This window comes from Colletotrichum fructicola, assembly GCF_000319635.2.
Source record: "Colletotrichum fructicola Nara gc5 chromosome Unknown KSG_Nara_v1_contig02, whole genome shotgun sequence".
Lineage (NCBI taxonomy): Eukaryota > Fungi > Ascomycota > Sordariomycetes > Glomerellales > Glomerellaceae > Colletotrichum > Colletotrichum fructicola.
Window position 1 is genome coordinate 5217664 of NW_027094052.1, and position 22411 is coordinate 5240074.

The 22411-nt window shown below is 50.1% G+C and overlaps 7 protein-coding genes across 7 annotated transcripts; 2 read left to right on the forward strand and 5 right to left on the reverse strand.

Moving 5' to 3' along the window:
* Positions 1-179: 179 nt before the first annotated feature.
* CGGC5_v004216 (Secondary metabolism regulator LAE1) lies at positions 180-1699 on the forward strand (the record flags this gene model as incomplete). Its single annotated transcript, XM_066151245.1, has 9 exons — positions 180-269; positions 334-366; positions 419-509; positions 557-598; positions 664-818; positions 875-912; positions 978-1115; positions 1183-1602; positions 1651-1699. 9 exons carry the CDS (start codon positions 180-182, stop codon positions 1697-1699), a joined length of 1056 nt encoding a protein of 351 aa, XP_066009498.1.
* Positions 1700-2268: 569 nt separating this feature from the next.
* CGGC5_v004217 (Secondary metabolism regulator LAE1) lies at positions 2269-3774 on the forward strand (the record flags this gene model as incomplete). Its single annotated transcript, XM_066151246.1, has 10 exons — positions 2269-2355; positions 2411-2443; positions 2493-2583; positions 2643-2684; positions 2742-2896; positions 2945-2982; positions 3034-3171; positions 3245-3355; positions 3455-3664; positions 3717-3774. 10 exons carry the CDS (start codon positions 2269-2271, stop codon positions 3772-3774), a joined length of 963 nt encoding a protein of 320 aa, XP_066009499.1.
* A 4214-nt stretch (positions 3775-7988) lies between these two features.
* CGGC5_v004218 (putative FAD-linked oxidoreductase) lies at positions 7989-9512 on the reverse strand (the record flags this gene model as incomplete). Its single annotated transcript, XM_032024824.1, has 1 exon — positions 7989-9512. One exon carries the CDS (start codon positions 9510-9512, stop codon positions 7989-7991), a length of 1524 nt encoding a protein of 507 aa, XP_031878573.1.
* Positions 9513-10530: 1018 nt separating this feature from the next.
* HGT1-7 (High-affinity glucose transporter) lies at positions 10531-12137 on the reverse strand (the record flags this gene model as incomplete). The annotated part of the gene is made up of 4 exons (XM_032024823.1): positions 10531-10770; positions 10846-11605; positions 11659-12057; positions 12127-12137. The coding sequence occupies 4 exons, from the start codon at positions 12135-12137 to the stop codon at positions 10531-10533; spliced, it is 1410 nt and encodes a 469-aa protein (XP_031878575.1).
* A 691-nt stretch (positions 12138-12828) lies between these two features.
* Positions 12829-16564, reverse strand: DBP9 (ATP-dependent RNA helicase DBP9; the record flags this gene model as incomplete). The annotated part of the gene is made up of 7 exons (XM_066151247.1): positions 12829-12906; positions 12958-13099; positions 13172-14412; positions 14468-14839; positions 15506-15720; positions 15770-16147; positions 16207-16564. The coding sequence occupies 7 exons, from the start codon at positions 16562-16564 to the stop codon at positions 12829-12831; spliced, it is 2784 nt and encodes a 927-aa protein (XP_066009338.1).
* A 726-nt stretch (positions 16565-17290) lies between these two features.
* CGGC5_v004221 (uncharacterized protein) lies at positions 17291-18064 on the reverse strand (the record flags this gene model as incomplete). The annotated part of the gene is made up of 3 exons (XM_032024820.1): positions 17291-17651; positions 17710-17843; positions 17900-18064. The coding sequence occupies 3 exons, from the start codon at positions 18062-18064 to the stop codon at positions 17291-17293; spliced, it is 660 nt and encodes a 219-aa protein (XP_031878576.1).
* A 2788-nt stretch (positions 18065-20852) lies between these two features.
* Positions 20853-22082, reverse strand: CGGC5_v004222 (Uncharacterized protein; the record flags this gene model as incomplete). The annotated part of the gene is made up of 1 exon (XM_032024819.1): positions 20853-22082. The coding sequence occupies one exon, from the start codon at positions 22080-22082 to the stop codon at positions 20853-20855; it is 1230 nt and encodes a 409-aa protein (XP_031878585.1).
* Positions 22083-22411: the final 329 nt, after the last annotated feature.

Genomic DNA, 22411 nt, shown 5'->3' on the forward strand with positions numbered 1-22411 from the left:
CCACGGACAACACTGCAAATGGCTTGTTCACCGCGAACGTGCATGACTCTCCCCGGCCAAGAAGAGGGGTAGAGAGATAAGTCCACCTTTCGTGGGAAGCAAAACAATCGTCTTGTGCAGAACTCCGTTGTGGTCTCTTTCCCCTTCATCTTCATCACAACTATTGACGTCGATTGACCATGTGCAGCGACAATAGGTCTTCGCCTGCGGCCGACGCCGCCCCGGCTCTTGTCCAAGCCAACAACCCTATCCAAATTGTCCCTGATGAGGTAATTCAGACATCTCAAACTGGTATCACATGTTGTACATCTTACTGATAAAAGTATACCTCAGTCCACACCCGACGACGTGTCAGCAATTGGAGAGGTAGGCGACTCGTCTGGTTCTGAAGCATTATGTGCTTACATTCGCCTCCCAGAGCATCTCATCTTCCAGCGCTAGCGTATCTAGCTCGATCCTTGAGTACCGTTACGAAAACGGTCGGACTTACCACAAGTACAAGGATGGCAGTAAGTATGGCTGAAAAGCCGTCGGAACGGTTGGTTAATGAGATCAGAATACATGTTACCCAACGACGAGCTTGAAAACGATCGACTTGGTAAGAATAGGCCCATGATGCGCGTCTATCTTCGCAGAGACTGTGGTAGGCTGATTAATATACAGACTTGCAACACAACCTGTTCCTGTTGACATTCGATAACACGCTTGGGCTTGCTCCCCCCTGCCAAAAGGATTCCTCGGTGAAGCGTGTCCTCGACGTTGGTACCGGCACTGGTATTTGGGCTATTGACTTCGGGGAAGATCACCCGGATGCTGAGGTACTTACATGTTTGTCCTTAGCTTCAATTTTTGCAGTGACTCATTGGTATGCTAGGTCCTCGGCATGGATCTTTCGCACTCAATGCCCGAATAGTGAGTCGATAGTCAATCGAACCTGAATCGGCCACTGTGCTGGCCGGCCCACTGACTTTTTCCAGCGTTCCCCCGAACGTCAAGTTCGAGATTGACGACTTGGAAGAGGAGTGGATTTATTCGCGACCGTTCGATTACATCCATAGTCGGATGATGAATTCCTCAATTAGTGACTGGAAGGTGTATCTTCAGAAGGCATTCAAGTAAGTTCCTTGGACAAGACGACCGTTAAAAAGCTCTGAGTAAGGATTCGACTAAAACCCAACTTAGCCATCTCTCCCCTGGCGGCTATTTCGAGCTACAAGAGCCTGATCTTATCCCGCATTCCGATGATGGCACTCTCAAGCCGGAACATGCGCTGTCGAAGTGTATTGACCTGATGCTTGAGGCTGCTGTCATTTTTGAGCGCCCTTGGAAAGAGATTTCTACGCTTGCTAGAACCATGGAAGAGGTTGGGTTCGTTGACGTGAAGATGCATGTTTTCAAGTGGCCTTCAAATGGGTGGCCTAAGGATCCTAAGTATAAGGAATTAGGACTCTGGAACAACGAGAACCTCTGCTCCGGCTTCGAAGGACTGTGCATGGCACCTTTTACTCGAGCCCACGGCTGGACGAGAGAGGAAGTTCTTGTGTTAATGGCAGAAGTGCGGAAGGACTTCAGAGACAGATCTATTCACGCCTACTGGCCTATGTAAGTGTCACGACACTACCCACGTTCGACTCGCTAACGGAGTATTAGCTACTCTTTGTATGGAAGAAAGCCAACGGAGGGGGAGACCGAGAAGTAGCCATACGATCACTTGGTGTTACACGTGGAACTTCCCCGGTAAACAGCGATGTTTGTCGGGCAGTGTTTTGTAACAAATACACAATGGAGTTTAGCATAGCCTCATCTCTGAACCTGAATGGAAAGTTTTCTCACATGTCAGGGTTTAGGTGATTTTTCTTCAACATAAGGTAGTTTTGAGGCTGGTACTTATTTGGCCGTCGGTCAGCCCCGTACTCGTTGGAATAGCTTTCTAAAGCTGACTTATGACCGGCTGATGTACCCGACCGAAATTTTAACCAACCTCCAACAGATATGGAATCCATGACTGGGTCGCATGTGGGATGATCTCGGTTTCATCCTTGTAACATGGTACGCGCGTAGCTTCCTGTGCTGAACAATGCAGTCTCCACTGACATCGCTTGAAATGGCTTGCTTGTCACCAACGTGCATGACTATCACCCATGGCCAAGAAGAGGGGTAAGAAGTCTGATCACATTTCAAGGGACAACAAAACGTGGCTGTTTTCGAACCTCCTTGCTAAGCGCAATATCAATGTCTCCATTGCATTCGAGGTCGCTTTCTTGGAAAATGTGTGGTGATAACAACGAAGCAACTCCTGCTGCGCAGACGCCTCCTGTTCAGGCCAACAACCCCATCGATCTCGTTCCCGATGAGGTGTGTTGCTGGAAGCATCTCAAGTGTATCAAATGGTTCTGACGGCAAACGTTAGGTAGTCGATGACGGTGCCTCCGAGCACGCAGGAGTAAGCGTTTGCAATGCCTGATTTCGAGCATTTGGTTAACGAGGGGTAGAGTATCGCATCTTCGAGCGCCAGTGTAGCCAGCTCGGTCTTCGAATTTCGAGTGGAGAATGGTCGAACTTACCACAAGTACAAAGATGGAAGTAAGTTTCTTCCAGACCATAGAAAGCCTGTCATTATCAGCCATATCTTACCGATGCAGAGTACAACATTCCCAACGATGAGTCAGAGCAAGACAGACTAGGTAAACCAACGAGAAACTCTTCTCCTTCAAACAAGACGCTCAAACTCAACTGGACAGATCTCCAACACAACCTATTTCTGTTGACGCTTGATAACAAACTTGGGCTTGCACCCCCGAACGAGCCAGACTCAAGTGTCCAACGTGTGCTCGATATTGGGACAGGAACGGGGATCTGGGCTGTTGAATTCGGAGAGGACCTTCCTGACGCCGAGGTAACGAATTCCCGCACGTTTTTCAATCAAAACTGATGATAAGATCAGGTACTTGGCATGGATCTTTCCCCATCGATGCCTGAATTGTATGTGCCGCAGAAGCCAACCGGAGGAATATGAATTCTAATATTCTGCAGCGTCCCACCCAACGTCAAGTTCGAGATCGACGATTTGGACGAAGAATGGACCTATTCTCGTCCGTTCGACTATATCCACAGTCGAACGATGAACTCTTCTATCAACGACTGGCCACTGTACCTCAAAAAAGTTTTCAAGTGAGTCTTGACTACCCCAAGTTTCTGATTATCGATGCTGCTATGAGTTATATCAACATACTGATAGCTTCAGTCACCTTACGCCAGGCGGATACTTCGAGCTTCAGGAGGCCGACCTCTTTCCCACGTCAGACGATGGGACCTTGAAGGATGACTCCCCGTTGATGAAGTGCACAAATCTGATGTACGAAGCTTCTGTGAAGTTTGGACGCCCATTTCAGCAGATCCCGCCTCTGATTAGAATGATGGAAGATACTGGTTTTGTTGATGTCAAGTTGAATAGGTTCAAGTGGCCGACAAATTCCTGGCCTAAGGACCCTAGATATAAAGAGCTAGGGATATGGGCCAACGAAAATTTGACTAGTGGTCTCGAGGGGTTCTGTATGGCCCCTTTCACAAGAGCCCACGATTGGACGAGAGAAGAGGTCCTAGTATTCTTGGCCGACGTCCGTAAGAACATGAACGATAGGTCTATCCACGCATACTGGCCCCTGTAAGTTGATGCATTTGTTTAATATAAGTAGTAAATGCTAACCGCGTTCTAGCTGGTCGGTCTATGGCAGAAAGCCAACAGAAGAAGAGGCCGGGGCGACGGAGAGCTAGTGTGAGGTTCTGTGTCGTTCTTTTCCATCCGTAAATCTTAAGTCACCAAGGTCGCGTGATTTAGCAAATCGAAAATTTGATTCTAGCTCCCTGCTTTGGTGGAAAATTCTTGGCAACGAATTTCATCCTCACTGCCAGAGTTCAATATCAAACTTTTTTGATTATTCTGCCTTTCAGAAAAAAAGTCATCAAGCTTTTGTGGAGCTCTTCTTCGACTCTGCCGTAAACACCTCGGTAAGTGAGGCCAAATCTAGAACAGGGGTCCATCGCTGTGCCACAATCAGCAGATTAGTTGTTTTAAGAAGCGAAGATTTCTGTACTCGCCAGGGGCTATCTATTTTCTTTCAAATAATCAACCTTCGGGAACAAACTATCACCTGCTTGCGGATGGAAGATGACTTTATCAACTGGCAAACTGGGAGAAACACACCTCAACAGCGCACACCTCCGGATAATGTCCACTTTCCACCTCTTTCCCTTGCTTCCCCTTGAAATGCGCCAACGCATATGGGAGTTGAGCATGGAACCAAGAGATCTTCCATACCGTCCCAAGCCTCGCCCTTATTTCAAAATTTCATGGCCAGCACCGGCGCCAATACCGCCTGCCTTACAGGCGTGCAACGAATCCCGGACATATCTTCAACGTCACTATGCAAAGGCATTCCAAACGCAGAAAGATCCAAAGAGATATATTTGGGTCAATTTTGAGATCGACAGTATCTACATAGATCAGTATCATCTCGAAGATCTTGCTGCAACAGAAGAGGGCTCTTCCATTCGTCAGCTCGTTATCTCCGGCCAGTGCGTAGAGCATTTCTGGTACAACCATGAGCGCTGGCTACGCGAGATGAATGGTTTACAGAATGTCACTATTCTTTACCATGAGACAGCGCCAGAAGAAAAGGAGGAGGACTGGTGCAGCGACTGGGATGAGCAGATGCGGTATTGGTATTCCGGCGATTTCATGGAAGAAGTCGTTCAGTTCGACGCCAAGGTAGTGCATCCGCTGTGCCCGCCTTTCGAACTCAACAGACACAACTACGAGGAGGCCAGAGAGATGGTTTTGAAAATACGGCAGGCTGAGTTAATTAGAAGCTATGAAGGGAATCACGGAAACTAGTTATTCTCCCAATCTCAATAGAGCTACTACAGCCTGAGCCCGAGATCCTTCTTCCCTTCTAACTTTGAGCGAACCTCGAGCGCACCGCAGGTATATATGGACTTAGGGCTGCTCTACGTTCAATCGTTGGACAGAGCTGATGCACCTTGTTAAAAAGAAAATAATCAGATAGACGACTCTTATTGAATACTAGATCTCGAGCGGAAAACCCAGATTGACACCAAGCTTCTCCGTCATTGTTCCTTCCACTATTTTCATGCTCCACTGATAGGTATCAAGAGAAAACCCGGAAGCTCCTTACTGCCAGGCAAAAACAACTCAAGGGAAATTTGCGATATTGCATGTCTTTGCTCGATTCATAATGACCATTGTTCCGGATATTTTCGCCATTGGTGATGGCGAGACCCGTCGGCGTGTTCTAAGCATCACAGGCTACGATACCAATAGAGGTGATTAAGCCCAATACTGGCGTGTTTGAGCCGAATGCTGCTGAAGATTATTACGAGGAGTTATCAGAGTGACAGCAAACTTCAATATTTGTGAAGCTCGCACCTGGGAGCTTCAATAAACACTTTCACGGAGTAGGACAAGAATCCGAACTGTTCGTATTGTTATCCAGCCTTGAAGACAATCTCGTATGCAATCATTTCCTGTCCGTTCCCGCGCAGTATTCTCGCATTTAAAGGGCACATTCACTGACCTCGCACAATCTGCTCGGTCTTCGCTGTTTCCACCTTATCCGTGCGTTTCCGGTCGAGGCAAGGCGACTTCTCACTTGCAGTAGGTTGTCTCGCCTGTCATACGACAACTCCAACCCACGCTTACCATACGAAGCCGATGACCTCGGAGTCTCGCATCCATTCGCATTCAGCCCTACAACTAACCAGACTGGTGTAAATGGGCAGAAGTTCTGTTCAAGCTTTGACAAGCTGCAATCGCATTCGGCGCCACTATCCGACATTAACGGATCTTGACCTAGGCTCGGTCTTGGTAGACGCGCTTGTTCCAGGTCTGTGTTTCGCACTGACTCGACTCGTCCCATCTAAGGTCTGCAAAAGCTCACCTATCGTATCTGTTTATCACGAGCTACGGAAGTACCCGATGAACCTTATTCGTGTACGGCAAAGCTTTTTGAAGTCGCGGAGGCGACCGCTGCAGCGATGGCGTCTCGGGACAGGCTGCAGGCATCGGGGACGCGGCCGGGCTGACGACTCGCCTCAAACCAGCCGCCTGACAACTTCTTGACATCTGTAACGTCTACTAGTGGTCCCAATTCCATCTCTTGTCGGCAAAGTCAGATTTTGATTGGCAGACGAACGTAGTTGAATCGATGTATCACCGGTGCCGTTAGCCGCCCGAACTACGTCTCAGTAGCTCCCCGATCGTACAAGGTCCCCGACGAAGTGACTCAAGTGACGATGCTGTTGAAATATATTTACTGAGTAACCAAGATGATATCCATTCAATCCATACACACTGTGACTTCTAAAATCGACCTTTGATCCAGCCACTTTCTTTCTTTGCGAGTGTAGTCATGGCTCTGAAGGACACATCCGCAGGAGCGGCAATCTACGTCCCCGTTATTCTTCGTTACGTCTATGATCCTCTCGTACTAGGCTTCTATTGCCCATGTGCATGGCAAATATCATCGAAAAGACTAAGGGGCTTTTTCAACGGCCACATCACCAGCGCCGGTGCTCGCTCAAGATCTCGATTTCTCCAGCAACAAAGCAATCTCTCAAAGTCGGGCTCCTCACCATGCCGAATACTCGACATTGGAGTGGGAACCGGATACTTTATCAAACACGCGCCAATTCCAGAGGGCACTCAAGTAACCCTGGTGGACCTGAACCCCTCGGCTCTGCACGCCGCCTCATTACGCACGCTCGAGATGCACCCACATGTCACCTGCAAAACATCGATAGGGGACTTCTTAGATCCTTTAGCCCGGGGACTCTCGTGTGAAGACTTCAATGGTGCCAAATTCGACGCGATCTCAGTCATGATGCTGATTCACTGCGTGCCGGGTCCACCGGCCAGGAAGGCGGAGGCATTGATACGATTGAAGAGTCTTTTGACTCCCGACGGCAAGCTCTTCGGCGTCACAATTCTGGGGAAGGGTGTCAAGCACAACTCGATGGGGAAGGCCCTTATGTTCTGGCACAATCTATTTGGGGTTTTTGGGAACACAGAGGATGACATGGAGAGTTTTGTCGGGCCGCTCAGGGAGGCTTTCGAAGACGTCAGGTGGGAGGTACACGGAACTATGTTACTGTTTGAAGCGAGTAGACCGAGATGTTGATAAGATAATACACGTGGTTGTCAGTTGAAGATGAAGAGCGAGTCGTGTGCAGCCCTCCCCGACATCGAAGTACACAAGCCGACTAGTACGACTCATTTTACTTTGGCACTTCGCATTCGGTTCGCAAATCTAGATTCCTCTAGTGACGTGACGTGGATTAGAGTTGCGATGTGCCTGACACCGCTAGAATTTCGCGGAGATTGCTAAGTTGCCTCGTGGCGCGGAAGTTTAATGTTGGCTTTGATCAGACGAACTATACTATGGCGAACCTAGCTCAAGAATAGACGCGATTGGTTGTCAATAAAAATAAGAAGCAACTTTCCTCGGGTTCAAGCAATCATCCGAGCTTTACGATACTGTCATTGCCTGTAGAAAGCACAGCTGCACGACGTTCGAGAATGATCGCGTCCACCAAGACTAACCGCGTTCAATGGCAAAAGCTTCTCGGACTTTCACTGTACCTCAGACACGAAGCGCTCAAGCTCGAAAGCCAAGCGAATGTCAACAGCGTATTATTAATCCACAAGTTGAACGGAGTAGCAAGAAAAGCAGAACATTCACGAGCGCGACTACTGTAGTAAAGAGGCGAGTTCCCAGCAGATTGAAGGAAAAGTTTTCTGATTTATACTATGTACTCGAAAGATATTGCGTAAGATTTTCCTAATCAGTATCCCCTTTTTTCTAGGGTGTAAGGACTATGGAAACTTCCTCAAAATATGTATCCAATGGAATGAAAGCCAACGTGGGCGGAAAGTAAAGTTCAGCGCTCACTCCCATATGCAACTTCTCATTCTACAAGTCAAAGTTCCAGCCACCAGTGTAGTTAGAAAAGAACCCTTCAGGATCGTACTTGGCCTTGATCTCCTGCAACTTGCTATAGGTGGTGAAGGTCTTCAGGGGATCTTGGTCGTAATGCGCATCATTGATGAACAGCGGCAGGTCGTCGGCAAAGGGCACACTCTCAACCATCTTCTTGAAGCTAGCCTCGAGCTCGGCGGTCTGGCCGCTGGTGAGGAACGGGCTGGACTGCAGAAGGAAGCAAAGCCACAGCCAAGGTCCGTCGGGCATCTGCATCGCATTGCCGCCGTTCTGGCTCTTCGATGCGTCGGTAAGACTCTTAGGGATGGGTTGGTAGTCAATCGACAAGAGCGTGTACTTGCCCTTGTTGTCAGCGCCCCATTTTGTCCAGGCCTCGTGGGCGGAGCGATAGGCGTTGTCGACCACGGCGTTTCCGGTCTCGCTCCCAGGGAATGGAATCCGGTACACGCCGTTGCGGAACTGGTTCTTGCCCTTGGACAGCTCGGCGCCGTTGGGCAGGGGCATGTTGATCACCTCCTTGTACGTCTTGGTACCCAGGGTGTTGAGCAGGTGGGGAATTGAGGTGAAGTTGGCAAAGGCTTTCTCTGCGCCGGCCTGGTCACCGTCGTAGACCATGAACAAAATGGCAAAGTCGTCGAGGTTCAAGTCTCCGAGAGCGGGAGTGCCCAGCTTCTCGTACGTTCCGATGATCGCGGCCTTGGGATCCTCGTTGTACAAGGTGAAGTTGGCGATGGCGTTCATGACGTTCTGAGTCTGGTTGAACAGGTAAATGACGTTGCCGGCATAGAGATTTCCGATTGGGCGTGTCTGGATCTTGTACTTGGTCACGACGCCATAGGCATTGCCGCCGCCTCCGCGCATCGCAAAGAAGAGGTCCTCGTTTTCGCTGGGCGAGGCAGTCACGATGTCGCCGCTCGGCAGCACAACCTCCAGTTCCCGAAAAGAATCAACGGCCAGGCCGTACTGGCTCGAGAGGTAGCTCAAGCCACCCCCGAGAGCCAGTCCTGAACCAACACCACTCAGACGGGCTCCAACAACCGTCCTGTTGTACTTCGCGAAGTAGTCGTAGATGTCGCCAAACTTGCCACCGGGCTGGTATGTTCCAAGCGTCGTCGTTTCGTCGTAAGTTCGTTCATTCATCTCGGTGAGGTCGATCAAGACGCCTTTGTCCACGCTGGAGAAGAAGGTGTTGGGGTTGTGACCCTCCGTCTTGATAGCGAAGCGCGACCCGGCAGCGCGTACCGACTTGAGGATGGCTGCCACATCCTGGGCGGTGGTTGGAAACACCACGCAAGAAGGGTTGTAGCCGCTCTGAGCCGTGTTGAAGTACTCATTCTTGCTCTGGATGTAGTCGATCTTGATGCTCGTAGCAACCTTGGTAGTTCCCAGCTGGGTCGTCAGATCGGTGCAGGCCGTGGAGCCAGCATCTCGCGCAGCCAGTAATGCGCTGGCTGTGTTAGCGAGACCAAGGGTGAGGGCGGCTAAGACTGCGCGCATCTTTGCTGTAAGAACAAAATGAAGGGGAGCGAGAATGCGACTGTTCCTGACACCGCGAAAAAGAGTGACTGCAAATTGACGCTCAAGAACGAAAAGGGTCAAGAACCTCTCAAGAGGATTCACAAGGCTGGCTGTTTCTAAGCGTTCCACTGTGGCCGGCGCCCTCCTTAACCGTTTTTGTACTCCGAGCCACCATCGGCGGTCCATCTTCGTCGGCGACCCCCACAATCACGGGCGTCGCTCGGCCAGTTCATCATTTCCCGCGATATAAGGATCGTCGCAAGGATGGTGACCCCGTTTTCGCATCCTCAAATACGAAAACGAGCAGAAAGAAAGGAAGATGCAGCCTCGGGACGAATAAAGAATTATAATCACTGCTATTCCACCAAGTCAGATATTCACCACCTTACTCGGATTCGTTACTCAAGCGGCAATGGCCAATCGCATCATTGGAATCGCGCAGAGGAGTGTCACCGACATGAAAATTACCCCGCAAGATGTCTTTCAAAGCCCAGAACATGAAGAGACATACCGGTTAGTTGCCGGCTGATGTTGCCTTCCTCGGTTGTCGAACCACTTGCGTGAATTGAACTGAGGAACAGTCTCCTGATATCAGAAGAGCGTCTTACAGACACCCTCTAGATGGCACATGCACTTTTGCCTCGGTCAGTCATCATGATGTTCCTGCTGCCCCTTGTGATATTCGTTGTTTATTCGTGATAGCTTCCTTTGCACCGAGTTGCAAATTAATTCCCAAAAAGTATCCGTCTATCCGTTGATTGCCCTTCCTCTATCAGTTTTCAATCTAAGCCCAAAAGCAATATCAAACCAAGCCTGTGTCCTTTTCTAACCTCTATAGTGCCCTTTCTTGAGTGTTTCCAATTTTCCAGCTGCAGTTGTGTCAACGTCGTGACCGCTTTGTGTAATTATCTTGCCATGTCCTTGTTTTCCTGTCGTGATTTCGTCCACTGTTCGTCGCGAGTCTTAGATCAAGTGCCCCATTGCGTGCCTAATCCGATCAGACCACGCTTGTTTCCGTAATCGTGACCACTGTCTCCCCCTTCTTGGCGGCGGTTGTTACTTTCTTCTCCGTGTATCTCTTCTCGATTGCCTCCAGACTGTGGCCCCGTGTTTCCACCATGTAGAACGCTACAACGACTGTGCAGAACAACGAACAGCCCGCAAAGAGGAAGTATGCGCCGAAAGAGGAAACCGAGAGCAGTACCGGAGTGATCAGCGCTACAACATAATTGGCGAACTGTTGGCCGGTGTCAGCAGCTTTTCACATGAAATAACTCATGGCAGTCTGCTAGAGAGATCGGCCGAGACTCACCCAATTGGCGCTCTGAGCCAAGCTCGATGCGCTGCTTCTGGTCTTCCTAGGCAGGCTCTCGACCAAGAAGGTGCGGAAGGAGAGCGCCCAGGTAAAGCTGTAGACGATGGCGAATAGGTAGATGGATACGATGACAACCCACTTGCCAGCTCCTCGGTCTGCATGAACTTCGTCGGCGGCGTACAACGAGCCCATGAGGACCATCAGAGCAGTGATTAGCACACCGCCCAGGAGACTGGAGGTCTTGCGTCCCCAGCTGTCAGCGAAGAACGTAGCGGGCACAGTCGTGGCCAAGATGACCAGCGCAGACACGCCGGATGCCAGAAACGTCGCCTTCTCGCCGTCCAACCCCGCCTGCGTGAACATGATTGGCGCGTAGTACAGTATTCCGTCAATTCCGCTCCATTGTTGGAATCCCATAAGGAACAAACCGAACAACGTCCTGCCCCTATACGGGGCGGAGAAGGCTTCGCGGAAGCCGGCGAATGCTTGCCTCAAGACTTCAGAGACCGGGGCGTTGGGATCATGTTCTTGGTCGTCAGATGAAAGCTCCAGTATCTCTTCGCCTTCTTTTTCATTCAACCCGAGCTTCTCGACAACGCGACGGGCCTCGTCTTGCCTGCCCTTGCTCATCAACCACCTTGGAGAAGGAGGAACGATGAAGTAACTTCCGGAGAACAGGAATCCCAAGAACGAGGCAACAGCCAGCGGAAGACGCCACGCCGCAGATGACATTCCCAGCGTCGCCGTACCATAACACCTGGCAATGACATGTCAGTATTTCCAACATGAGGACGTGCTGGGGCAGTATACATGAAGTATCCAGTCACGATTCCCGTGACGATGGCAAACTGCGGCAAGGCAGTCATGATGCCGCGGATGCGAGCAGGCGAGATCTCGGAGACTTGAACGTAGACATTGCTCAAGAACATGCCCTCCCCAATGCCCTTGATTAGCCGCCCAAGAATGAAAACACCCAGGAAAGGAGACGCGCACTCAATGCCGGTGCCGCATCCGTAGATGAAAGCCCCGAGAGCGAAGAGGCGGACGTGGCCGAACCGGTCGGCCATGACGCCGGAGACTAGCGCCGACAGGGCGCCGGGGATGAGGACGGACGAGACGATGACTCCGTGCATGGTGGGGGAGAAGTCTCCGAAAGTTTCACGGAAGGAGGGCATGGTCGTTACGGGGCCTATGCTGCCCGTGTCGAGGCTAACTCATGGAAAGTTTTCATCAGCAACGCCGGCATAGTTGTTGACGGTGAGAAGGGCAAGTACACACCCGAACAGCATGGCGACACATGATGAAATGATGCTGGCTCTCACGTAGAGAGGAGCCGATAAGAATTTCATGTCAAAAACGGTACTTGAGATATGTTGGATGTGATTCTCAACGGGCACGAAGCATCAATATTTTCTCTTTGACACCGCAAGATGACTTTTTTTCTTTGCGGTTAGCATTGGCAAAGTCAATGCCAAAAGCCGGTGGGTGAAAATTGGGTTTGAGCCCAACGCCGCCCGCCACAGCGCTTCGCAATGCCCGATTCATCGAAACCCACTTGTAGAGTTTTGCCTTATCGTGGATTTCGGGCCCGTGGAGGTCCACATCTCATGCCGATAGGGTCCATTGGCGTTGTAAAAGTTGCCTCTTTCGGAAACTTTGGCGGAATGGCGCATGTGAGTAATGATTTGTCTCAAAGATAAGCTGCATTACAATGGGCCTAGAACGCCGTGATCGTCGAGTCAAATGGCGTATGAGAAAGGTGTGGATTGGTTCTGTCTTCGTTAGTAGCGGGCTGACGCCGCCAAGATCTCACATGCTCTCAACCATTTACGTAGACTCGTTTGAAGAGGCACGGGGTTACACGAAATGGAAGGGTCTTGAGATGAGACCCTCGCGGGAAAAATTGACGGAAAGCAACACCAAGTCTCTATTAATATCTACAGGCCACCACACCACGCTTCAGTTTCAATGAGACCCCGCTCATTTCCGTCGTGCCTTGAACGTTTTCAAAGGGTTTACTTTCCTAGTTCCGACCTTCTTGCCACGTCCAAACTTGCCCTTCTTATTCCTCAATTTGCCGCCAACCTTTCTGAATGGTACCATACCGACCTCGTTTGAAGTGAGCGAGTCTTTGCCCTCCTTGGGAAGCAAGTATTCGGGTATATGCTTAAGATGGGGCTGCTGTCTTGCTGTCCTCAGCTCTCCGTCGTGACGTAGGTGCTGCAGTTCTGTAGGGTTCTCCTCGAAGTATCTGTAGAACTCAGTCAGTCGTGTCTCACAGAAACAAAGGCTGCACCGATAGTATGTGCTTAGAAAGACTTACCTCTTCAGCTTCTCACTCTTCAAGAGCTCCTGCTTCAACTCCCTCATACGCGCCTCTCTCACAGCCACCTTCGTGACTGCTCTCAACGCATCGTCCAGACGGTATCGGAACGCGTCCAGATGCTCCTTCTTGAAGTTGTATGGCTTCACCTCCTTGCCCTGCTTCGCTTGCTGTCTCTTGATCTTGGCTAGTACCTTCTCGTCGTTCTCCGCGGTCTCGATGCTGGTGGGCATGTGCTTGCGGTACAGCTCCTTGGGTACGTAAAACGAAAGGGCCATGCCTGTCCTTCCAGCACGTGCTGTCCGACCAATTCGGTGTGTGTATGACGATGCTGACGTTGGCAAGTCAAAGTTGACAACGGCTGCCACATTCTTGAAGTCGATGCCTCGTGATACGCCAAACTCGACATCCCGCTTTGACGACTTCTTCTTGTTCTTCTTCTTAGACTCCTTCTCCTTCTCCTTCTCCTTCTCGCCCTCACCGTCTTCCTCCTCGGCGTCCTTCTCTTCGACGCCCATAGCGCTCTTCTCGTCGGACGCGATAATGATATCATAGACACCGCGGTTGAACTCCTCGAGCACGTGTGCTCTTGATGTAATGGGGAGCTCGGAGTTAAGGATACAGCTTCGGACCTGGAACTGTTCGAGGAAGAGCTTCAGGCGGTATGATCTGTCGACGTCGTTGACGAAGATGAGACACTTTCCCTTGACCAGCTTCAGCTTAAAGATGATGAAAGCCAACAAAAACTTCTCGTCCTCGGCGCAGCTCACAACGAACTGTGACAAGTTATCACCCTCCGTTTCCTCGTCGTCCAAGTCGAGGACGGTCGGTTTCCGGGCGAAAATTCCTTGCAGAGAGGTGACATCGGTTGACAAGGTTGCGCTCATCATCAGAAGCTGAACACCCTTGGGGAGCTTCCTTGCGATGTTCTCCAGATCCTCGTTATAGCCGTATGAGAGGATGAGGTCCGCCTCGTCGAGAACGAGATACGAGAGCTTTTCGAGGGACAAAGCATCGTTGAGAATATTCCTCCATGCGGTGGCAGGTGTGGAGATGACAATGTCGGGGAAGTTAGACAGGAGGGAGCGTTGAACAGCATCGGAGATCTTGTCGACAAGCTTGACGGCGTGGATGTCCTTCGCGCAATAGGCTGAGAATTGCTCAATCGCTTTGAGAACTTGGTCGGCGAGTTCGCGTGTCGGGACTAGAATAACGGCAGTCGTGGCGGGAGAGGAGTCGGTCTGGAGGAGGGCTAGTTAGCAGCGGTCGCCAGGGCGTTGGTCTGCAGTCTCTTACCGTCTTGCGTTTCAGGATGCTAGACAGTACGGGCAAAACGTAAGCGGCGGTCTTTCCAGAGCCACAGGGAGCCTTAGCGACGACATCCTTGCCGTCAAGAGCGAGCGGGATGGCCTTCTGTTGGACTGGCGTCGGGTCCTTGAAGCTCTCCGCGGCGACACCCTGCACCAGTCGCGTGTCGAGGCCAAGATCGCTGAAAGTGAGTTCCTTCACGGCAGGCTGTGGCTCCTGAGTCTTGGCGCGCTTCTCCTCCTTCGGCGCGGAGTCGTCGGTCTCGGTATGCTTTCTCTTCATTGTGGGAGTGGCAGTGGTGACGGCGGTGGTAGCAGCGTTGTCGATGCGACGATGTAGACGGCGATTGAGTTGAGGCGGCTGCACCTCAGCCAGAAAAAAAATCTGGAGGGGCGGGTCGAGACTTTTCTTATCTTATCGGCAAGCACAGACACTGGACGCACGGTTATGTAAGCCAGTACCCACTATCTCCGCCCCGGGGCCGGGGTCGGAGCCGGGACACGGACGACAGCGGCGGCGGACGTGCCGGACAATGGCAAGGACGATGAGGGGCGACGATAAGAGAGATGGCAACAATTGCGATGATAGAGACGACAAGGTCATGATTTTACATTCAAGACAAGGCGGCAAGTACGTATGACCACAGGTAGAGGAAGCTTTGTCCAAGGGAGCTTAATTCAGACGAATTATAAAAGAAATTAGTTATTGTAAATCTACCGGAAAATATTTGGTTGCGAGTTGCGCTAATTCTAATCGATTTTATTTATTGCAAGCAACACGCTCTCTAATACGCATCATTTACAAGATCGCTCTCGTTTCCATGAGTCCTTGGTCATGTGATACTGGTCGACAGGCCTAGATAAGAAGCTCTACAGCCACCTTCATCGACTATTTCATCCGCGCCCAGGAGTAAACAATGCCGCTAACAAATCCAATCGCTATCGCAGAAACGCTACCCACCGTTATAGGGGCTGAAAAGAAGATCAAGCCACTCAACGCAACTGGTAGCTTATTAAGGGCGCCTACCATCGAATATGTTGTCGAAGAGGTGACTCTAATGCACCATGCGGAGCTATACGAGATGGTGATAGCACCAAGGCCTGAGTAAATCATGCCGGCTATGATACTGTGTCGCGACGAATCGGGAAAGTTCTTTGCCAGGTTGGCAGCAGACCAGTCTTCCACCATAAGGGAGCAGGAAAGCAGGACGGGAATTGTCAATAAGTTGTTGTAAAACATGGCTGATAGAGTCAGTAAGAAAGATCCATAAAGTAAACCAGATGAACGTACTGTCCCAATCGCTAAAGTTCATCTTCTTGATGATCCTGCGCATTGACAGGAGATATGCGGCGCTGCACACAATATTGATGCCCATCCAGGTATATCCGACATCAAGATTTGATGACAGGCTTGAGACGCCTTTACTCAAAGACGCGTTGGCGGCGCTCTGTATGTCGGCCCATGCTGCAACGATCGAGCTCAGGACCATTAGGCAAAATGACAGGAAGGCCAGTGGGGTGACCTTGCCTCCGAACAACAGTACTTCGCCATACGCAATGACGATAGTGGTGAGATTTTTGAAAATGGTGTAAACCGGGACGGACAGAAATTGGAGCGCTTTGTTGCCGGTGTATATCATGCTCACGAGAAGCAGAGAGATTGGAAACCCTGCATGAGACACAGAAGTCAGCAAGTGGGGAAGCAATGAATAAAGAATGACGACGTACACTGTTTGGCTTTTGTGTAATTAATGGGAGCCAGATTCCGAATCATTCGCAGTCTTTTGGCGAAAATAATCGCAGTAGTCGAGACGATAGCTTGGACGGCAAGGTAGAAGAATGTCAGGTTCCACGAGCTCCCTGATACAACATATTTGTTGACGACTGTCATGCTGATAGAGGACAAACAGTACGCAACGATGGATAAGGCAGTGCTGTTTTCGATTTGCCTGGTCTTGGTTGAAGCGCCATTGTAGTCGCTCGCAAGCAGACCAGAAGCGGCCTTATCAGATGGTTTCGCGTCGCGGCCATCGTAAGCGTCATCCGGGATGTTGATGACATGGTCCCCCTTTTCGGGATTAGACATCGCGAAGAGTAGACGAAGGCTCTCGATAAGATGGAAAAAACGAAGAGCACGGGAATTCTGTGAATAAATTGTGTTTGAATTTTCCGTTCCTATGTGCCGCTGAGAAGGTTATTTGGAGAAGAGCGATAGCGAGAAGAGGGGTTTGCGACGTGTGCTTGATTGTGGCTGTGTTCAGTCTGCAGTCAGCCATCTCATTTCCCCAATACGAATTTCTGACCACACTTGGGGAGGCTGTGTAGCTTGTGCCGCAATGTCACTAGTGTCTCACTTTTATCAATCCATGTCTTCGGTTCATCTCAAAACATCCTTCTTTTCAGATAAGTCAGAGAGAAAAGTACAGCAGTTCCTAGGTTTGAAGCCTTGCCGATTGTTCTTGTCAAGTCTCTCTGTGAACTTGAGCGCGTGAGGTTAATGCGGCTGCTGATATCTCGGATCATTTAAGCTTCAGAGCACTTGATAATAAGTCCGGCCACGTATGGAAAAGAAAACATATTGATTCATAGTTTTTCCAAATGAACCAAAAGCAATTGTCACAGCGGTGAACGTATCGAAGGAAGAACTCCTCTGCGCACTACGAACTTCATTTTCATTGGTATTAAGTATATTCTAAGTCTACATTCTAAACTGCAAAACCCATCATCAGCTGATCAGGGACAGAACAGTGTTGTGCAAGAGCTATAAGTTTGCGTTTGACAGCCTGTGATCTGGATCCTTGCTTGAAACCTCTTACTGCGGCTTTCCAATCACGTTCTTCTTCCAACCGTTGTAATTGACGATCTTGGTGTCCGAGAGGAGCTTCCAGTCCTTCTTGCAATCGACTTGAAAGTCCAGAGCTCTGTCGTTGACAAGGTCTGTCGGGATGAGCAGCTGCTTAGCCCCCTTAGCAAACTTGACGGCGTCGTTGGTTTTGTCAATCTTGGACATTCGAAGAGCGCGGTTGAATGCTTCGTCATCGACCTTCTTATTGTTGACAGTCTGCGTGGACGCCCAATCGTACTGCGCACCGATTTTCCACCAGGTGTTCTGGGGAATCCACGCTTTGATGGTGTTGTCAACGGCGATTCTGTTGGCAGTAATAAGACAATGCCTACACAAGAGATACTAATTAGACGTGAAGCCTTATTTGCGATGTAACGAATGCTTACCAGTCACCAGGGTTTCCTTCCCACTGCCCAGGTCCAGGAGTGATGTAGACACCTTTGCCGATTTGGGCTCCGCCAGTGGTCAATGCCGGCTTGTAAACGATTCTGTGATTCTGGTTGTAAATCTTTGCTTGGTCCTGATTCACTCGTTAGCTTGCAACTCACTGAGGTCACCACTTCATGGGACACCTACCGGATGGACGGTCCTGTAACCAATTGTGATGCGGTCTCCTTGAAGCGTTGATTTCGGCTTCCCTCCCAATCCACAGCAGCCTTGGCGAGGTTCTATGGGCGCTGAGACAACGCTGCTAACGAGAACCGCAGCCGAAAACAAAGTAAAAATGTTGGGAAGAATCATGATGAGGGCTCTATTGGATGAATTGGCGAGAAGTGAAGTTGTGTGATGATTCTGTTTGATGCATGAGTGGATGATGCTCTCTTCTTCGACTAACAGAGCTTCGAATGTCGGATTTATAGCTCTTTCAAAAACACCATCATTTTTTGGGATCTATGTTGAACTGTTCGTACGTTAGTGCCAAGAGAAGTCCTGAGCGATGCTATCCTGCTCGGTATTAAGCTCGCTGCGCAACGCACGATGTCGGTGGGCCTTGGATGATTTACGCACCGCCAAGATATGGGCCTTTTCTAAAGTTAGAAGACACTTCGAGGTACGAAAATCATTGCCAGCTGAAACTAAAGAACCGTAGCGATCATGATTCGGGTATAACGCGATCTATTTTGCGAAGATACTCTGTTCTTCAGACCGTCAAGGTCAAAACCGGTGACAATGAGGCCATAAGAGCTTAGTTTGACAGTGTCCAGATGTCCTTGGCTGGCCACCCTCGGAATTCTCGCGAGAATTTCACCTCCCACTTCAGCCGATGGCACCCATAATTATTTATTGCGCTTTGGTCGGATATTCCCGTTCAAGATGCCGGTTACCATTCTTTCAACAAGGCCTTGAGCTTCAATCTTGCGCAAATAGATGTGCGCGTCGTCAAAGATGAAGACTGAAGAATGTTCTGCGTAATGCTCAGCCGATGTCGCGTCCTCTCCCTTGCCACAAGCTCCCAAGACTGTAAGGTCTTCTGTGAAGGCTCAAAAGGCCAAGTAGACTCAATTGTGAGTTTTGTCTCGTTACGGAGGACTTCGTAACGAAGCAAGAATCCCTTGCCCACAGCGCCATGCCAAATCTCCATGGTGTGCAATCGTGGCATACGCCACGCTGCCCTACTTGCCGCCAACAGTAATTCGTTCGTTTCCATGGAACCCGTCCGTCTTGTCGGAATTTGAGAAGTAAGTGAGAGACTTCTGAGCCTACCCCACAACCTCATCCCGACCGGCAAAGCAGAAATTCTGGTTTCGGAATAGAACGGTCGAAAGAAGTCACTCGCTTCTACCGCGTGGGATATGGCAAGTGTTTGCAGATCAAAGCTGGCCCTAAGTGCAAACCACCCAGTTGCGCATTCCTTGGCTTAGGTTTTCGGCCATGCAACCAAGATTCCTGAGCCTCCCATATGAACACTGCGAAGACCTTTGGCGGTAAGTTCGCCAACAGAGCTCCGCATGCTTGATTTCTCTCTGCTTGACCCTCACCATCGATGCTTCGCCACGGCATGTATCTCACACGCCTCAAGCCGTCCAGTCGCTGCAAAATTTTCTGTATCGCAGAGGATGACAGAGACCGGAACATGTGGCGATTCATTGAAAATCCTGAGATGACTGGAACGTGCGGTAGCGATATCTCTCCGTTCCGACCACAAAAGTCGAGTAAACTTCCAATGAGGCGTTGTTTTGAGCCGAAATGCGAAAAGACTCTCGATCGTTGTCGGTGGGCGACAACGCTATGACTCTGGGCATTTCGACTGGACTGATCGTCGATTTGTGCATTACGAAAAGAATGCTGAGTGTCACTGGGCGAGCTAGCACACATCTCAAGCCAGATGCCGTGGCCGGTCGGTAAAGTCCAAGAAGACATCACCGAGAAGAGAGATACCAGTCCTTCGGTGAACCTGGCGTTGTTTTTAAGGATAATGGTTTCGTCTTCTTTCTTATCACATCCATCACAGGTGTAATTTCTCAAAGAAATGTGGAATGTGATCTTTCTACACGCTGATACCCGGCTGTCGCTCATATAGGACTGAAAGGTGATGATTTCGAAGGGAGAGTACGGGAGATTGATACTTCGGAATGTAACTTTCTCAAAAAAGGCTTTCCAGTCTAGACAGGCACTGGCGTAGTTGGAAAGTCGGCCAGTCCCGTGGCCAGCTTGGGAAACCAGGAATTCCAGAATGATGAGCCGGATCTCGGCGGGCAGCGTCTGCCATTGGAAGCTAGTGTTACCGCTCATTCGAACTTGGTTAGTCGATTCCTCTGTTAGGTTTTGCCCCGCTGCTTGGGTAAGGAGAAGCATGTTCTTTCGATGTCTATTTGTTCGTAAGTTGGAATTAGTCGAAGATGTGATTCAAGGCAAGGCAGGTTCGTGGGGTGTGAACGGGATTGTTCGTGTTCTGATTTGCCCCTTGGTATTGTCCTATTCAATGGCTATTGAGATATAATTGTGGTGAAAATTAAGTTTTCAAAACAAAGTGTGTCAATGGAGTCGGCTGATTGAAGTTGATACCTGTCTGTACCAGTACCTGTTTGTACTAGGACCCCTCTGGTGTGTGTGTTAGGGGGACCTTTCCGGTCAACATTTGAGACGACTATTTTCAGTGATAATGTACAGGATTCTGGATTCATCTAGGTCTGGCGATGAAGTCACTTATAGAGAAAAAACTCCTTTTCTTGCGAGGTGCTGAAGCCGGAAGTTTTCAAACCCAAAAGAGGTCTAAGACAGAAGAATACATTGAACATGACTTTCGTTGGAAACTACAGTATGTGCGCTGCCTGCATCTGCAGGTCCTGAATGCAGAATCTCAAGGTAACCTATCTCCGTTACGCGGTGCAAAAGATGTGGATTAAACGTGCTTCAACTCCAGGAGCAGTCTAGGAATTTATTTATTACCAAATGCCGTTTTATCGTTTGAAGCTGGAATCGACTACCCAGTTGGAATGAGTTGGGCAGTCTCACTGGTACCACGCATTTGAAGGAGTTTCTTAACTATCAGACTATGTAGTTTGCACTTAGATACTAACAGTTGGCTTTACTGCTTAAGCGCAAGCTCTGGATAGCTCGGCAAGGGCCAGCCTCCCTTCTCCTCGCTGGAGAACTTGGTCGCTATTTCAGGGACGCGCAGTAGGCAGAGGATCCAGACAATCCAGTGCAGGATGAGAACGCCCCAATACGTGTTTGGCATGGTCAGCCTGATCATCGGCAGGCTGAGCTTCTGACATTCATCGATGAAGGGGCGCAGAACCTTGTCGTAGTTCTCAAAAGCGAGCGGAAGATCATCTGGATGCCGACTTAGCTCCCCTGCTAAGACATATGCTCCCACGAAGCTGCTAGTTGTGCCCATGGCACTGAAGGGCGAGGGACAATGTGCCGCATCGCCAAGAAGAACAACGCGGCCCTTGGACCATGTCTTGGTCTGGACCTGGACAACTTCCTGGCTGTAGAAGTTCTCGGTTGTCTTCATGCCCTTCATGAAGCGATCCGTCTGCCAACCAGCGTTTCGAAACTTGTGCGCCCAGAACTCCTTCTGCTGCTCCACTGATCCCCTGTGAATGAGTGACGCCTCATTCGAATGGTCTTTGATGAAAAAGTAGACTTGCGTTTCCGTCGGGTTGTGAGTCCTACGAAAGACCATGCGTCCTTCTGCTGGATGGTACACTCTGCCGATATTGTCGTCGCCGTCGTCGCGCGGAATGAACCAGTATGATGCATGCAAACCCAGATGGCGGTAAGGGTCCGGGGCGTCCGTTGGCTGTGTGGCTTTTCGAATCCTTGAACCCTGACCATCGGCCCCGACGAGTATGTCGAAAGTATCGGACGAACCATCAGAGAAGTGGGCGATAACCTCTTTCTCATCCTGCTCGAAACTCTCGACAGTCTTCCCGAAAATGTATTCGACATTGTCCTTTGTCGCGTCGTAAAGAATGCGGACAAGATCACCTCGCATAATCTCATACTCAGATGTCCCACTTTGAGCACCTTTGCCGGACGTGTTGGCCATAAGAGTGCCGACAGCTTTGCCAGTGGAATCAACTATAGCCATGCCGGCCTCGTCGACTCGGTTCGCTCTAACGGTGTCGAGAAGTCCCATGCGCTTGAGGACCTCGATACCTTGCTCGCGGAAGTCGATTTGTGCTCCGGTCGCTCTCAGTGCCGGGTAACGCTCAACGATGGTAACACGATGGCCTAGCCGTGCAAGCCAAAATGCCAATGCTGGCCCAGCGCAGCCACCACCGCAGATGAGAACTTTGAGGCGGGTCATGACGATGAATATCAGCCGTTGTTGAGACTGCTAGACGGAAAATGATCCTGGGTGGGCTGCCTGATGTGTCTGACACGCATTCAAGGGCGCTTTTAAATGGCCAAAGTAGCTCCTTTATAATCATGAGGTCTCTTTAAGACTCTAGACATAAGCATTTGTGCTCCCGCTAGTCCTCAGCCACCCATCTCATGCGGCAGATCAATCGCCGTTTCCGGCCAAGGGAAACACGGTGTGTACGTAAGCCAGCTCTAGAAACACGACTTCTTTGCAGCTTTGATATCTGTATATATGGCATTTGGAAGGTCCTTTCACAGTTGGGCAGTAAGCTC